General features: G+C 38.9%; 1 protein-coding gene across 1 annotated transcript in view; it reads right to left on the bottom strand.

Moving 5' to 3' along the window:
* The window catches only part of LOC149260987 (protein DCL homolog, chloroplastic-like), a 79,861-nt gene extending 61,932 nt beyond the window's left edge, over window positions 1–17,929 (bottom strand). The window contains exon 1 of the mRNA XM_089380979.1: window positions 17,503–17,929. Within this exon, the coding sequence (XP_089237105.1) occupies window positions 17,503–17,879 (377 nt within the window). The 5' untranslated portion in view covers window positions 17,880–17,929. The remainder of the gene's footprint in view (window positions 1–17,502) is intronic.
* Window positions 17,930–18,825: the final 896 nt, after the last annotated feature.

The raw sequence follows: 18,825 nt of genomic DNA, 5'->3' as shown, positions 1-18,825 counted from the left end.
GTGCTCTTGCGATCCACCACACTATCAGCCAAATCAGCATCAGAATAACCATGCAGCCTCACATCTCCGACAATGTATCTCAATCCATGAGTGACTGTGCCCCGAAGATATCTGAGAAGATTCTTGGCACCAATCCAATGAATATGATGAGGCTCAACCATATATTGGCTCAATGTGTTAACTGTAAAACATATGGCCGGACAGGAGTTCACCAAGAACATCAGTGCCCCTATGAGTTGACGATACTCAAAAGCATTTCCCAATTAAGGTCCAGCAACACTACCACATAACTTCTTAAAGTTAAGTTCCATCAGAGTAGTCACAAGCTTGCAGTCCACCATCCCAAATCTTTCCAATATCTTCACATCATATTTTCCTTGAGAAAAGAAAATTTCACTTGGCTTTTGCCAAACCTCCAACCCTAGGAAATAGTTGCATTGGTCCTAGGTCCATCTCAAATTCAAAAGCCAACTCCCTATTACATTTGTGAATGAGAGAGTTTACACCTGTCAGAAAGAGGTCGTCGACATAAAGTACTAGAATGAGAGGGTTTGCACCTGTCAGAAAGAGGTCATCGACATAAAGTACCAGAATGAGAGGTTTATCATTTTCAATCTTAAAGTAAAGGTTCGGATCGGCTTCACTTCTAGCGAATCCCAACTTCATCAAATAGTTATCGATCTTCTCATGCCAAGCCCGAGGTGCTTGCTTCAATCCATAGAGAGCTTTCTTCAACCTGCATACATAAGATTCTCGATCATGAACCTCAAACCCCTCGGGATGTTCCACATATACTTCCTCTTTGATTGAACCATGCAAGAAAGCGATCTTGACATCCATCTGATGTAGGCTCCATCCCTGCGAGGCAGCAAGGGCTATCATCGAGCAGATGGTGGTGTATCAGGGAACAGTGCAAATATCTCATCGTAATCTACACCTTCCTTTTGAGAGAAGCCTCGAGCAACAAAGCGAGCCTTGAACTTTTTTGCACTTCCATCAGCTCCATGCTTGATTTTGTAGAGCCACTTAAAGGTGACAACCGATTTGTCCTAGGGTCTAGGGACCACATCCCAGACATCATTCTTCATAATTGACTTGTATTCTTCATTCATAGCATCCTTCCATACTTGATGCTTCACAGCTTCTTCGAATGATAAAGGCTCATTTTGAATGATAGTGCTCATCGCGGTCAAATATCCTTGATACCTGTTCGGCTTCTTGCTTTCACGGAAAGTCTCCCTTGTTGCAATGTGTCTCTCGGCATCTTCAAGAGTCTCCCTAAGCCATGAGGGTCTCCTTTTGGAGGAGGAGGGCTCATGAGGAGGACCATCAATAGGATCCATAGGTTCATCAACATCAGGCATCATTTTGTCTTTTGCACCCTGATTTCCAATGTCAGCTTCTTTTTCCTTCCTTAGGATAGGAAGGTTGTTTATCTTCCTGATGGCCATATCTTTGTCGAAGGTGACATCATGATTTATCTCAACTTCCTTTTGACCAACCACATAAATTCTATATCCCTTAGAATTATCACTATAGCCCACAAAGATTCATTTCTTCCCAAATGCACCCAATTTGCTTCTTTTCTCTTTCGGCACATGAATATATACGGGACTTCTAAAAATTCTAAAATGAGAGACATTGGGTTTCTTACCAGTGAACATTTCTTCGAGAGTCTTGAAATCCAATGCTTGATGAGGGCATCGGTTTTGAAAATACACAGCGGTATTTGTAGCTTCAGCCCATAGGAATTTCGAAAGGCCTTAATCACGAAGCATGGCACGAACTGCTTCTACAATAGAGCAATTCTTCCTTTCAACCACACCATTCTACTCAAGAGTGTATAGAATTGTAGTCTCCCTCTTAATGTCAGCTTCTCTGCAATAATCTTAGAATTCATTGGATTCGTATTCGGTCCCATTATCAGTCCTCAATATCTTGATTTTCTTCTCGGATTAGTTTTCGATCAAGGATTTGAAGTGTCAAAACCAGGTGAACACTTCATCCTTCTTCTTCAAGAAATAGATCTAGGTCTTGCGAGAATAATCATCCGTAAAGGTGAGATAATATAAGTATCCTCCTAAAGAGTTTACAGGCATCATACCAGATATGACGGAGTGGATCAATTGCAATATATCTGTGGTCTTGCTATTACATGAGGGGAATGGTCCCCTTGTAAGTTTCCCTTTGGCACATCCCAGACATACATCTTCATGCTCTACTTTGAACTTAAGCATACCTGTCACCATCTATCTCACATCGTGTAGGACCTTATAATGAAGATGGGCAAACATCCGGTGCCATAATTCAGATTGTAGAGATGTGTCGCAAGACATGGCTCCCAATGGACTTCCTCAAACTTGATACAAAGTGTCAACGCTGAACCCAAGAATTAAAGCATCTTTAAAATTTATTTTCCAAACACGTACCTTTCCATAGATGAATGCCACCTTGAATCCTTTGTCCTCCATGGCTGAAATGGACACTAGGTTCTTCTTGAGATCAAGTACATATAGTACTTCTTGCAAATGAATAGCGTTACCTTGATTCAATTGAAGGGTAACATTCCCTACTCCCTTCACGAGATAGGTGGCATCATCTCCAAGGATGATCTCCAAGTTTGTCTCCTTTTCTATCAAATTAGAGAGGGCTTCCTTGTATCCGGTGAAGTGCCTTGAGGCACCACTATCAATCAGCCAATTTCCCAACATGTCTGGAGGAGAGGCAGTGGAGAGGGTTAAGATAAGATAGTATTATTTTTGCTTATTGTTAACAACATTTGATTCTTCATACCTGGAGTTCCTTGATTTCTTGGAGGGTCGACCATTTCCTTGATGTCCTGCATTCCTTTTTCCGTTGGCATTGGACCTACCATTCCTTTGATCGTTGTTGTTGAAGTTTCCCCAGAATGATTGTGATCATCATCATGCGATGTGTCCCTTCTATTTGGACACTCCCTTGCATAGTGGCCAAACTTATTGCAAACAAAGCACTTGCCCTTCCTTCCTCCCTTAGATCCAGTGTTTCCATGGAAATGACCTTTAGACCCTGCATTATTTCTCCTTTTGGCATGAGCGGAGAATGCAGTGGGGTTGCTCTATTAGAAGTCATTTCTTGCTCCACCATTCTTGTTTCTTCTTGAATACATCTCGACATCAATTCTTTAAACCCTGGAATTCGATCATTGTTGAGGACGGTGGTTCTAAATACATACCACTCAAGTGGGAGTCCTCCAAGGGTGGTGAGAGTAAGTTCCCTGGCAAGAATGACTTCTCCAATTGAGAGTAGATCATTCTTGATCTCAGTAATCTTCAAAAAATAGGATTGAATATCCTCGTCCTTGCCCTTCTTAATATCCTTCAACTTATTCTTGAGAAATAGAATTTGATTAGCGTTACTAACCTTGAACATGTCGACCAACCTATCATAGATCTCCTTGGAGGTCTTCAATTCGAAGATGTAGGCCACTAGATGCTTGTCAATGGAATCCCTGATAATATTCTTCGCTTTGACTTCAGCCCTATTATACTTGGTCTTCACAGCAGTCGATGCATTTGAAGGAGATTCAGGGATTTTACCCTGCACATGTCCATCACTTATTTTTCTTCCAAGGTCAAATCAAGAGACATCTTCCATCTATGATAGTCAGATTTATCATGGAGCTTGTCTTCAGCCGATAAGTAGGATGAGGAACCCATTGAACCTTTTGTCCTTGTCCAGATGTCTTTGGTGATTCTTTTTCACTCTTGCTTGGGCTTTGTCTTCACCTCACCTCTGATACCATGTTAATTTTAGGAAACAATAGTATGTTCTATGCTTTAGAGCAATTTTACTTCAATTTCTTTATTAGCCCAGTATCAATATTCAGATTAGCAATCACATCAACATGATAGTAAAATGCAGATAGAACATAAACATAAACAATGGAAGCCAAGCCAAAGACAAGAGGACACAAGATGTGGCACCAGCCAGGGACAAACCCCAATGTGGGGAAACCCTTGATCAAATCTTCTTTTAGTCTTCAATAGTTCAGCAGAGAGAGAGTACAATTTGTAAATATGATCATTTATAACAGCAGCAAAAGAGCCCTAACCAGAAAAGTCAACGCTAGTCAACAGGGCAAATTTGACCCTCAGCAAATCGATCAACTTCAATCAACTTCGACCTCCAATCAGCAAGATAAAACAACTCTCAAAACAGTGAAATTCAGCCCAATCAAAGTTTGGTCAAACAGCCCACCTGCGGTCAACCCTAGTTGCAGTGGACGTTGGTCAACAGTCAACATTTAGCCTCAATTTTTGTGCCCAAAAATGTGCACTACCCAAACAGAGATAGCCCTCACAAAAACGTAGTCAAAGGAGGTCAACACATGCTAGTCAACACTTGGTCAAACTGTCCAGAAATTTGGTCTCCTGAAATTTCGGCCTCCTAAAATTTCGCTCTCCTGAAATTTCAGACGTGTGGAGAGAGAGAGAGGCCCAGAAATCCGTACCCAATCAATGAGGAGAGAGAGAAAGAGGTGTGAAGATGAGTGTGTCCAAATGAGGCTAAGTCACCTTCTATTTATATGCAACGTTGAGGATGAATAGACGTGATTGTTGGGCTTTTGAGACTACATAAGTTTGTTGGCCGACCTTGACAATTTGACCGTAATCAAAATAAATTCATAGCTTCATTTGTACATGTCAGAATCAGATGATCTTTAGATCAATACTACACCTCTCGGAGAGAGGAATCCAAGAAAAATATCAATTGTCATAAATAAGATGACCCATGTGGAGTTTGGCCCTAGTTGCCAATTTTAACAAAATTGTAATAAAATTTGGCATTAAATTCGATATACTAAAAAAAATTAAAAAGTGTATAATAAATAAATGTAAAAATGAAAATATATGTCACTGAACACATGTATACAAGGAACGAGGCATTTACCTCAACAGGGAGTTTTAGAACTGAACTAGTGCTAGCCACTTATCTCACCTAGAAGTTTTAGACCTAAATTAATGCTAGTCAAGATTGAGAATCACTTCAAAAATCATTACTCAAAATGTGGTGACAAACCCTTCTTAAATGGTTTTAAGTTTGATAGTAATCAACTTCAAACTTTAGTGGCGTTGGAAGCTTAGAGTTCAAAATAGCTTGCATGGAGTCGCGGACACTGAAACCCTAGACGATGGAGCTTGGAGGAGGAAAAATTAAAAAATACACTCTCTCACAGCATCCTCAGTTGTAATGAACATTGAAAACCATGGGTGCCATCAAAACCCTTATCTCTTCACCATTCCCTTATCCCTCTTGGACAACCACGTGTGGAGAGGGAAGACAAGTTTGACCGAACTTTGAATTGCTTCGACTGAGTTGTTTGACCTAAGATTTGACCGTAGTCTGTTTAGCGTTTATTGAAGGTTTGACCAACCATCAATTGACTACAAGAAGGTCGCACGTGCAAGTTAATCGCATGTTTGTTGACCATTGACCACAGGGCCGAAGTTGACTGCAAAGTTAGACTCTTTAACTAGGGTTGACTGAGTTGGTTTGATTGGTTTTGACCAGTGTCATTTTGTTGTTTGACTAGGTTTGACTAGTATATTGGCACAAACTTTGTTGATTTGTAAACCTTGCTAAAGAATAATTTCTCCTAAATAAAAGTTGTTGGATTTTCTCCCAAGGTTGGGTTTTCTAGGGTAAAATATTGTCTCTATTGTGCATGGTTGTCTTTTTATGATCTTTATTGTTTTTGTTGTATTTACTATTGAGATTTTCTGAAGTGTAATTACTCAATGATAATAGTGGCATAAAATAACGGTTGGAAATCATTAGGAAGTAATTATCTAAAGGAAAAATGTATTCTACTGTACATCTTGTGGAAATTCAACATCTTTCAGTTCTATTGTATGCTCGAATCCCCTGTCTGGAGGTCTACCTAGTGGGATTTCTCTTAATACCTTCTGATGCTTGCTTAATAGTGCTTGAATGTCTACTGGGTATTGCCTACCATTATCTAAGAGCTTCTACTTTGTTACCATGCATTGTGCAGCCCATTTTATGTCAACATGTCGAATTATACCTTCCATAGTTTTGGTTGTGACCACTCTCGAAGCATCATCGGTCCCTCTCAATAGCACCTATTGTCTAGCTAGTGTGACGAACTCCATCTCCATAGTGCGATAATTATTCCAGTGTTTTCCTATGGAAATGAGCCATTAGATTCCCAACACCACATTGGTATCAACTAATCCCACCACATGGAAGTCATGATTGGTGTGATTCCCCATTCTTAGCTCCATTTGAGGGACATTCCTTAAACATGCCATTCTATGTTCTCCAACTACCTCAATTGGACAAAGAGGGGCAATTGGTCCTAATTCCAAAGAGATAATAGACACCAAGGAAAGGAAATTAAGGAGCAAGACTATCAAGGAATATTTAGTCAAATGGAACGGCCTACCTATTGAAGAAGCCACTTGGGAAGGCGAACTGGTATTGCAGCATCCCAATTTGTAGTTGCTTGAGGACAAGCAAAAGGGAAGGGATGATTGTGACGTCCCTTTCCAATCCATAGCAATAGGGAGATGACTTAAAAACCTATTTGATCCTCGTAGGTTATTGTTAAGAAAAAAGGGGGTCGACCAACTAATTATCATATATTGATTTAATAATTAAATGAAAGGTGGTAAGTCACTTTAGAAAATAAAGTGACCCATGGTATTGATAACCACCCATGGTATTTTGAGGAGGAAAAAAGTTATAAAATAAGGCGAAGGATTGAGGAAATGTATGTGAGAATTGATTGTGAATTTACTTGGAGCTTAAGTAGCTTATTGAGCGAGGGGAAACCTTTGTGCAATTCCCGGCTTCGATGTTGAAACTATACACCCTAGCTGGTGGCGATTAGCTTCGATGGTTAAAAGAGCATTACTACCCTCCCTTCCCGAGATTGCTTGTCCCTAGGCAATCCGAACATGTGTGTCAATTCCGAGATCCCAAATGAATTTGAAGAATCCCTGATTCCCTGCTGCATCTATAAAATATAGTGAACCCTGATCACTTTGTCAAACTTTGTCACATGGTGCAGTAATCCACTGGGATCCCATTGCCAGATTGGAATTCCATCATGCCTCCACTACACTACTCTAATGATAATTGGAATACTAATATAGTCATCTTGTAGAAGCAAATTCAATATTGGGCTCCTGCTTCCTCATACCAGCCATCCATCCCACTCTTATGTGTCATCAATTCATCTATATGTGGGTTGGAAAACCACTCATGTGGACTTATGGTGTTGCAAGCCTTGTCTATGTATTGTTGAAGAGGGTTTCTCCACAACTCAAAAGTGGATTTCTGTTGTTGCCTCCTTAGCACTTCTAAATGTCCCTCAAATTTGGCAAGGCTAGCAATTGTCCTCGCATTCCTAGAGCCATAGGCCTTAAGCTTGTGATCTTGCTATAATATGGACTCCTTAAGCATCTTGATTTTCTCCTTTGTTCAAAAAGGCCTTTTGTAAGATATTTGATTCTTTCCTTAGTCTCTTCAGAAATAGAGTTGGGAATCTTTTCATCAAGACTGTAACACTTCTCATTTGAGTATGCCCTTCTAAGAACTAATGCAAATGCCTCCTGGGCTACTTCAATTTCAAGCGTACAAGGAATGCCCATTCTACGAACCTTAGAAGGTGACGCCTCAATTTCATTCAAAGGATGGGTTTTAGTTGCAGCTCTATCGCTTTTGGAAGCATTTTTTTCTATACTAAAAACCCCACAAGATGGCAGGAAAAACAATTTTGATACCACTGAAATATCCCTTTTATTAATTTATAATTTTCCTACCAAAAGTTTCTTCAAAAAATTGCTAGAAATAACTTTGCTGAAATTTTTATAAATTCCAACAATAAATTGGGAAACCATGATTCACAAAATTTTGTAGAAAAATACCAAAGCCAAAAACCCAACCAACTTTTATTAAAATACTCAGAAAGATTTACATTAAATTATTTGCCAAAACTTGGTAGATTGTCCCCTAGAAGACAATTCAGCCCACTCATAGTGATGCAAGTTGCTACAAATTTATTTCTCTGAACTTCTAGAAACTACTGTGATTTTATCCTCCTTCCTCCGTTAAGGGACAATGAAGAACCTGAAGTGGTTCTCCCTCTTGACTAGCTAGGATGGATGTTTTAGCACCAAAACTAATCACCACCAACTAGGGTGGATAGTTTCACCACCGAAATTGGGATCTCCACAAGGGTTTCCCCTCACACAGTAAGCTACTAGAGCTCCTGAAACAATTATCAAAATCAATAACCAATGCATGATCAAGGAGTGATCTTCAATCTCCTTTTATAACATTTTCTTCCTTGACCGAATCAATACATCAATAAAATATTCTCTTCTTTTACCATATCAACACATTGGTTAAATAATAAAATAATATAAAATAATTTATCTTTAATTATTCACTTTCATTTTATAATTTTGTTTTTCTTCTTAAGTGATACTGAACAATTAAATCAATATCCCTCTCCGGAAAGGGACATTGCACTAGCCTAGATTAAGAGAAAGCATTCTTGTGGTGACAATGGGAAATATTCCTAAGTGAATCTAAGGTTGCACTTCATTCAAGGACTTGAATATCTTTGAGTCCAGGTCTGGGAGGTAACAAATTGGTGTGATTTCAAAGGACAAAGTCCAATTCCCAAGGTTCAATAGATTGGTTGTAATTTGATGAGGGCACTTAAGTGAAGATCTTATTCTCATCTAAAGACTCCACGAAGGAGTGAAGCCCTTTTCTAAGAGATATAAAGTGAACTTGTCATTCGTAGAGGTGAGGGAATCCAATAGATTTGAAAGCATTTTAAGACTCACCTAGTAACTCCACTCCTATGGAAATGAAATGTGATAATTATATGTTTTTCAAATTTCATATCAATGTATCATATTGAAGATTTGAAGTAAAGAAGTATGGCATTCTTAGAAGAATGACAGGTGAAATTATAGTTCGATCCATTAGATTTCTCAAATATCCGGAGGTATCCTAATCAATTCATTGATCTAGTTTGGGACAAGCACATTCCAAAGTTTCCTAAACATATCGATTCTATTCCACTACATATTACATCTTTCAATTAATTCAATTCAATATTTAACATTATTCATGAGCATGTCATGATGAAAACATGTGTTTGTTCCTTGGATAATGAAGTATTGGAGTGGTTTTATGATTGTATTTCAAAGGAGATATCTTGACTTGCAGGTTTGATCATGAAATTTTGCAAGTGTTGGGATGATATCTTTAGTTGCAAGTTTGATCATACAATTTTACAAGTGTTGGGATGTTGGTTATGAAGAAAAAGAAGAATTCATTGAACACTATACATTCCATCTTGTTCTAGAAAAAATATCCTATGATGATGATGTGTGGGTTTGCTTACCACCAAGCTCAAACTCTTGGACAATTAACACATAACATGCCCTAGAGGGTTATTGAATTTCCTTATCTCTTGTACTAAAGGCACCATGTTTCATAAATTTGTGGATGCATTGAATCCAAGTTAAGAGTGCCCAATCATTGTATGACCTACTTGATTAGATTGTGATGTAGGCATAGATGGAATGTTCACCACTCTCTTCGTAATTCGTTTATGTAGCCCATCGTTTAGACATGATGCTAGAGGGCACAAGAAAGCTTGAAAGGGTGAAATATCTTAGGCCATAGTTCTGAACAAGTAGGCCATTGGAGCAAGATGTGGGGGTTGTTTACTCCATTTTTGAATAGCTAATTCATTGGAAATTTTTTCTCACTTAGGCTATTGTATAACGTTAAACATGTCACGTGTTGAATTTTCTACAACTATGCACAGTAGAAATTGATCTTCTAATATGATAATTACTTTACAATGATTTCCAATTAGGTTATATTATGTCACATATACCATTAAGCAATTATACACATAAAATCTCAACAGTAATGCAATGAAAATAGTAGGATCATAAAGAAACAACCATGCATAATAGAGACAACAAAATTTACACTGGGAAAACCCAACCTTGGGAAAAACCCAGCAACTTTTCTTCTATGTAGAAATTGTTCTTCAGCGATATTTACAATTCGAAAATATTCTAGAAATCTGTGCTAAAATCCAAGTCCTAGAGACCAATCAAACCTAGTCGAAATTCCATATCAGCCAACGCTGGTCAAACCCTAAAAATAGTTACTTTTAGTCAAATTTTGACCTGGTCAACCTATCTCTTGCGGTCAACTTCGGACCATTGGTTAACCCCTGTGGTCAAACCTACAGTCAAACTATCCTTTATTGTGTTCAAACTCGACCTCTTTTCTACAGTCAAAATCAGCCTATAATTGTGGACAAGTCAACCAAAAATCTAGGCCAAGTACAGCCAATCAACTTGATCAAACAGCAAGTCAATGGTCAACTCTAGTCAAACTTCAAATATGGTCAAATTTGGTCAATTCATTCTCTAATTTGCTGCTCTGTAGTTGCTTCAGAAGATATGTTGTTGTTGTGTGAGGTCAAAATGAGGTAGCATTTGTGTATTTATATTTGTTAAATGGGTGGGTTTTGACCAAGAGTTACACCCATTCATTTGTGGGGCCAACTTGACACTCATTTGTGGGGTCGGCTTAACACTTTGGGGCCTACATGAAGCCCAAAATTATAAATTTTAATTTTCCATTTTTATAATTTTCCTTGGTCGACTTGGGAGGCCTTTTGGCATGCAGGAATACCTCCCGATGCTACACAAATAATCAACTCTTAGTGAGGGAGATATTCTCTACAACAAATTTCCCTTGTTGAAATTTCTCCTTCCTTAAGAAAAGTTCATGAGCTAGTCATGTTGATGCATGTCTATAAAATAACTCCATCATGGAGTGGGCAATGTAACTCTCTCATATGTACACAAGCGTCCACAGCTTTTGACCAAAGTCCTTTATGGCTCCTTAGGCAAATGTATCAATCTCCTCTAGTCATGACCTAGCCAAGTCCTTCTAGCATCCAAGTTCTTCTAGTTTCTTAGGAGAGAATTTTCCTTTAGACCATTCACGGTTTTGGTCAAAGTCCTTTATGACCTAGCTGGCTTTAAAGGTGAATTACATCTATCACCTTGGGTCGACATAGCCAAGTCCTTCTAGCTTCTAAGGAAAAGATATGTCCAATCCTATAATTTCCCTAGGACATTCACCTCTTCTCGACCTAACCAAGTCCTTCTAGCTTCAGAGGTGAATGTATCCTACAATTTGCCCCCATAATTTACCTTGGGCCATTCATCTTTCTAGTCAAAGTCCTTTATGACATAGCCAAGTCCTTCTAGCTTTAAAGGTGAATGTATTCATCTCCTCTTGATCAAAGTCCTTTATGACCCAGCCAAAGTCCTTTATGGCTTTAGGAGATGGTTAGCCCAATCCTGCAAAGACCTCATCATTCCCTTCCAATGAGGGACACATTCAGCATCATACTAAGCTCGTATTTGTCCACAAATCTACTTAATTGTGGATATGTGTTAAAATTGGCAACTAGGGCCAAACTCCATGTGGGTCATCTTATTTATGGCAGCTGATATTTTTCTTGGATTCCTCTCGTCGAGAGGTGTAGGATTGATCTAAAGATCATCCGATTCCGACATGTATTCATGGAGATATGAATTTATTTGTGTTATGTGACAATTCGTCAAGGTCGGCCAGCAACCAAATTACCCCCATCTATCCTCAACATTTTATTATAAATAGAAGAGGTCTTCAAGTCATTTTGCACACACACCTCTTGTGATCTCTCTCTTCATTTTGTTTGGGTTTTGATGAAAGAGAGATCTAGAGGGAGTGCCCTAGCCACAGTCATGGAGAGATCTCTACGCTGCCCTAAATTACAGTGATGAGACATCTAGACGCGGGACCTATAGACGCAATCATGGAGGAGTCTTATCACAATGAAGAGAGGCTCCTACACTGTCCTAAAGGAAGCACTTCTACGCAACAAGGAGAAGCTTTAAGGGAGCCTCTATACGTTGCCAAAGGAAGCTCCAAAAGAGCCCTAGCCGTAGTCCTAATGGGAGGATACTAGTCTTACCCTAGACGCAGATAATGAAGAGACTTAGCTGCAGTTAAGGGTGCCCTAGCGGCAGCATTTAAGGGTGCCCTAAGCCGCAGCGAATGAGGGTTTGTATGCAGCAAGAGGAGGTACTTATACGCAGTAAAAGGGGAGGCCTTAATCCGCAACCAAGAGGAGCATCTAGCCACTATCCCAATCATAGTGAAGGAGGCCTAAAAGGAGGTTCATATCCGCAGTCCTAAGTGCCCTAACCGCAGGCCTGATTTGCTGCTCTTGAAGTGCCCTCATCCGCTGTCCAATCAAGGAGCAGTCTGGCCGCAGAGAAAGGAGGATTGATCAGTGGTGAAACATACCATATACACTGTAATGAGGAGGCCCTAAATCAATAGTTAAAGGTGGACCTAATCGTTGTTCAAAGAGGCCCCTATATGTTGTATAGAGAAGGCCCAACCGAGACCTAAAGTACCCTAATCCCAGCAAGTTGTCAACGTGAAAGTGGCATGATTTGCGCATCTCTTTTATGACAGTACAAGGTTGGTTTCTTCTTGCAAGAGGACAGAGTTAGAGGAGCATAGTATCAGACCTGTTGGGGTGTTATGAAAGGGACAAGCATAATGAATATGTTGCCTGAAGACTGTGTGTTAGGCCATAGGCCATAACATCGCAGTCAAGCATTTCGTATGGGTGTACGAGGGCCTATATATGCCCAGATCTTCAGCATAATCTAGGAGTTGCCTTGTAAGATAATACTACTGAGATCTCAGACTATTTTGATGACTATTGGAGGGTTGTATGATGTTGCTGTAATATGAGATGGACAGAACTATTGTCATGGGTTAGTATTATTGCGTTGAGAATTAGTCAGTTAGCAAGGTGCAGCATGGTAATGGAATCACCTTGGCGATTCAGTTGAAGAATGAGGACTGATAAGTATGCCTTCACCTGAGTTCAGAACTGCAGTCCTTGTCATCAGATCTACAACCTCATTGTGTCATCTTCATGGTGAAAATATCTGATGTCTAATCTCTTATTTTGGCAAGTCAAAGTGTTGACTTCAAATGTCTTTGTACTATCTCTCTCTCTGCTGAACTATTGAAGAATATAAGAAGAATTGATCAAGGGTTTCCCCACATTGGGGTTTGTCCTTGGTTGGTGCCACATCTTGTGTCCTCTTGTGTTGGCTTGTCTTCTGATTTTTAAGTTTATGTTCTATTTGCACTTTACTATCATGTTGATGTGATTGCTAATCTGAATATTGTCATCGGGCTAATATGAAAAATTGAATTAAATTGCGCTAAGCATAGAACATACCTAAATTTAACAATATGTATTGGAAATCTGTTGCTTCTCTTTGCATCATGTCTCAGATGAAGTGACCCGACCATGACCTTAAGCGTTTGAAGCCTCACTACTTCATGACTTGTGATATTGCAAATACTCACTTCACCTCATTAGACATATCTCAAATCGCATCCAATTGTACAACATAGGTACCACATGATTTGTTGTTACCCACTATATATGCCTCGGCTCAACCGTAAGCTAGTTCAAGGTATTTATTACAAAGTGCATATATGGTCTATTGTTAACCAAGTACATCATGAATCCAAGCAAATGCTTGTACATCGTGGGATTCACCAAATTTGAACCTCCAATCCCAAGAAATAGTGTATCTACCAAAATCCTTCATTTCAATCTCTGAGGCCAAAATCCCTCTGACAATGAAGCAGGTCTTCTTGTGGTAGTCTTGGTTGCTCCCTCTATCATGGAAGTAAATACTCCTACCATTGTTGCTCCTTCTGTCACGCAAGCAAGTCCTTCTGCTAAGGTCTACTCTGGGAAAATACATTGCTCCTAGAGACCTGTCTCTATGCATCTAGTCTGACAATATCAATCCCATGATATCTTTTTGGAAGGTTGCTCCTTCCACTTTACCTGAGTATCAGCTCCCTTGGAACAGGAAGCTCTTCCTATTGTCAAACATGATCCTGGATGTTAATCTGTACAATTTCTTCTAAACATTCTTAAGAATATGACCATCTGTGACAGGAGCAAAAATCTTCTCGTAGTCCACTCTCTCTTACTAGGAGAACCCTCTTGTCACAACCTTGCCTTGTACTTCTTGATGTTACCACCTATGTAATGGCAGTGTTCGCAATGGACCTATTTTTTTTCATAAACCTCATTCAGGAGGTCATGGAAAAGAAAATTCATAATGAAAGTAAAAAAGAAATATCAAGGCCATATAAAAAAAAATGAAAGGACAAGAGGCTAACTAAATAAAAATAATAATAATCAAGGGAGAAAGATATGAATTACTTATCTTTTGATTAAATTGTTGAGAGTTGTATGGAATTGTTGGCTCCCTCTTGATCCTTGCCTCTTGCAAAAATCAATGAAGTCCATTTGCAATCTCATCAAGCTTGAATTCCTTGTCTTCTTCTGAGGTGGATGCTCATCCCCATCCTCAACATTAGTTGTTGAAACTTGATGCATGTTGCTTTCCTTTTTCTGCAAAGAGCTAGGGTTTCTTCATCCTGTGGATTCATTGAGTTATCTAGCCATACCAAAGGCCCAACAGCGAGCTAGCATCAATACCAATTCATCCTCATGCTATCACACCAAATCCACTTGCATCCAACACTCTAGGTCTTGCTCTAGGGATTTATCTCACAAACCCTAGGACATTTTTATCCAAGGTTTCAATACAAGCCATAACTTCCAAGTCTTCTAGGGTTTACAAACCCTAAGTCTTCCAACTCTTATACCATACAACCATAAAGATTGCAAAGAGAGGCACATACTTTAATACAAGAGTTATGATAGGCTCTTTTCTTGCTTTATAAAAGTAGGTGAAAGAGCCTTTCTCCTCAGCTCCCTCTGGCTCTTCCTTGGTGGACAAATCAGAGAGATGTACTTAATTAAATTCCATATAATCAAGTTAGCCATATCTAACATGAAGAATAAACAAGGGTTTGATTACATGTCAAATGTAGGATTTTGCTTGTCATCACACCACATGTCATGCTTGAAAAGAAGTTCCATACTATAGAATGTCTAAAGCATAATCTCAAAATTCAGGTCATTCCACAAAAATGGATTATCCCTAGACTGGAATTAGACCATTGATCAATTTCAGGTAGCTGTCCTTATTTTTTATAGTATCAATTCAACAAAAGATTCATACCTCAAATTAATTTGTAGGAAGTCTGGTCATGCTTGTCAAACTTTCTGCCACCTTAGAATACCTCCTTGGCTCCTGAGTTCTGCCCTTGGAGGTGCCATGCAACCAACCTTAATCAACCCTTCAAATGCCCTTAAAATGCATCACAAGAGGTCCTCAAACTGCCCTCTAAACAAGCCCTTAATGATCTCTGTAATCTGGCCTAGACATCCATCAAAATTCAGCCTTCCTTCTGCTGTCAATTTGCCACCTCCTGTGCCCTAAACAAGCTTTTTGGCTGCCTTAAAAACTCGGTCCAAACAGGCCTCTGGAGGGCCGAAATTTTTGGCTCAGACCAGGCATCATTCTTCTTCTACTTGGCTTCTCCTAAACTCAGCCTCTTCAAGATATTTCAATGGTTGTTCCTTTATCAAGGCTCTGATACCACGTTGAATTTTATACAACAATGCACAGTAGAAACTGATTTTCTGATCTGGTAATTACATTCCAATGATTTCCAATCAAGTTATCTTGTGATATATTATTAAGCAACTATACACAGAAAATCTCAACAGTAATGCAATGAAAACAGTAGGATCATAAAGGGACAGTCATGCATAATAGAGACAACAAAATTTACCCTAGGAAAACCCAACCTTGGGAAAAACCCAGCAACAATTCTTCTAAGGAGAAATTGTTCTTCAGCAATATTTACAATTCAAACATATTCTAGAAATCTATGCTAAAATCCAAGTCCAAAATACCAATCAAACCTGGTCAAAATTCCAATTTAGTCAACATTGGTCAAACCCCAAAATAGTTACTTCTGGTCAACTTTCAGCCTGGTCAACCTATCTCTTGTGGTCAACTTCAGACCTGCAGTCAAACCCATGGTCAAACCTACAGTCAAACTGCCCTTTACTGCGGTCAAACTCAGGCTCTTTTCTGCGGTCAAAGCCAGCCATAAATCTCAGTCAAATACAGCCAGTCAACTTGATCAAACATCAGGTCAATGGTCAACTCTATTCAAACTTCAAATATGGTCATACTTGGTCAATTCATCCTCTAATCTGCTCCTCTCTACAGCTGCTTCGGAAGATATGTTGTTTTGTGAGGTCAAAATGAGGTAGTCTCTGTGTATTTATATTTGTCAAATGGGTGGGTCTTGACTAAAAGTCACACCCACTCATTTGTGGGGCCGACTTGACACTTTTGGGCATACATGAAGCCCGACAATATAAATTTTAATTTTCCATTTTCATAATTTTCCTTGGGTGAATTGGGAGGCCTTTTTGGCATGTGGGAATACCTCCCAATGCTACACAAAAAATCAACATCCCAAAGGCTAATTGAATTTCCTTATCTCTTGTACTAAATGCACCAAGTTTCATAAATTTGTGGAAGCATCTAATACAAGTAAAGAGTGCCCAATCACTATGTGACCTAGTTGATTTGGTTGTGATGTAGGAAGAGATGGAATGTGCAGCATACTCTTCATCAATCCGTTTATGTAGCCCAGGCTGATTGAATTTCCTTCTCTTGTACTAAAATCACCATGTTTCATAAATTTGTGGATGCATCTAATCTCACTGTCTGACCTGGTTGATTTGATTTTGATGTAGGCAGAGACGGAATGTGCACCACACTCTTCGTCAATCCATTTATGTAGCCCAGGCTAATTGAATTTCCTTATCTCTTGTACTAAAGGCACCATGTTTTGAAGAGCCAACTCATTCAAGGTTTACAATGCAGTACTGTTAATGAGAGAATTTTTAAATTTTTGGCATGCTAATGAGCTTAACAATAAGCGTAATCACACCACAGCCAATCCATCATGAATCAACAATCCATCATTTCATTATAGGAGGCAACATTCCCTTGTGGTTGCCCTCATTAGCATAAGAATTATATATATTAGAACTATATATGTGGTCCTGGACTACTTCTATCAACCAATGTGAAATAATATTTTTCTGAATAAAAAGGTATTTATGTTCAAACACAAACACTCCAGGACACACAACAAACAATTGGAAGGAACCAAGAGAGCAGATACCATCAACCTAGAAACCCCAACGTTGGAATTCTACCGTTAAAGAAATTAAAAAATCCCATGAAAATGCAAAACATTTGCAGAAGTTTGTCAATAAGGCTTCGCATTAATTCTCATCCATCACACCATTTTATAGTCTATTCCGCACATTCTCCCACCATGAAGAAATATTACTGCTAAACGGCTAAATTCAGCGGAGCAGAGGAGGTGCTGTGGGCTTGCCTCTTAGAATGGAGGATGTTCTTGACAAAGCGCGTGATGGGAAGAATCTCTCGGCGAATTTCGGCTCCTCTTCGCTTCCATTGGTCGGGACCATCTTCTTCTACGCTTCTACCTTCTTCCTGCGACTCGTTGGCCCTCTCGGCTCCTTCTTCTTCCGGGATGTAACCGAGACGCCACAACTCAGACAGAGAGAGATGCTGCGGCATAGCCTGATCGATTGCATTGCTGGAAGCTTTGGTCCTGAGTTGGGATCCTATGCTACTGCTTCTTCTGAACTTCCAAGAATGAGGCCATGGCGAGAATAGCTGAAGAAAGCCGGGGCATGCAGGGTATTTGGTACGAATAGGAAGCCGGGTTATGAGAGTCCTGAGAGCCATGAAGTAAGAGAAAAATTTCCGCCTGCTTTTTCTTAGTTCGAAGTATTGTCATACAAAACCAAAAGAAGAGGACGTGTTGTTTGAAAGGGAAAATTGGAGTTAATTTTTGACAATTTAAAATGCGGTAAAATTATTGGTGTATTTTTTAATATGGTTATAAGAGTTTTGTTTAATTTTTTTTTTTTTTTTTTTTTTTTTCTTCAAAAGGTGGAAAAACCTATCAAACTCAGTTTGTCAAACCAACAATGAGGACAGCCATCTCTGGCTGCTATCCGTGAATGTTAGTTTAACACATCACTGTTATCAAGGAAAACCACGCCACCTGAAATAACCCGCTGGTGGTCCGTAAGGGAGCAGGCTTTCACTCCTGCCAGATGCCTCTGGGTCTTGGGCCGTTAACCTGTTTCCTTACGTCCGAGGAAGACGAGCTCTTAGCCAAGCAGAAGCAGTTTTAGGGCATACTCCAGGCCCAATTTTTGTTTAATTTTTATTGGAATGGAGTTAAATATTAGGCAAAATTGGAGTTAATTTTTGACAGTTTAAAATGCGGTAAAATTATTGATGTATTTTTTAATATGGTTATAAGAATTTTGTTTAATTTTTATTGGAATGGAGTTAAATATTAGTATAATAGATGTTAATAGACATCAATATATTATAAGCATTAAAATATTTATTTTATGATACATTTTATGTTGTTAAGATTTATATATATATATTTTGTAAATTTGAAATTATATTGTTTCAAAATGTTTTTATACAATATTAGATATTATTGTTTATGTTATGTTTGATCATAGTTGATTATGGACAATAGTTTAGATGTTTCAAAATGTTAACAATTATCACTATGAAGTTCATAACAACTTATATAAATTGGACTACAATAAGTAAAAGAAAAGCATCAAGTGGTTAAAGAGGACATAAGAATTAGATGAAGTAATTA

The sequence above is a fragment of the Pinus tabuliformis genome, chromosome 6 (assembly GCF_031772625.1).
Source record: "Pinus tabuliformis cultivar Carrire ecotype Pingquan chromosome 6, CPIR1, whole genome shotgun sequence".
Taxonomy (NCBI): Eukaryota; Viridiplantae; Streptophyta; class Pinopsida; order Pinales; family Pinaceae; genus Pinus; species Pinus tabuliformis.
The sequence above is the reverse complement of the archived record's forward strand: the minus strand, read 5'-3'. Positions and strand labels throughout refer to the sequence as shown.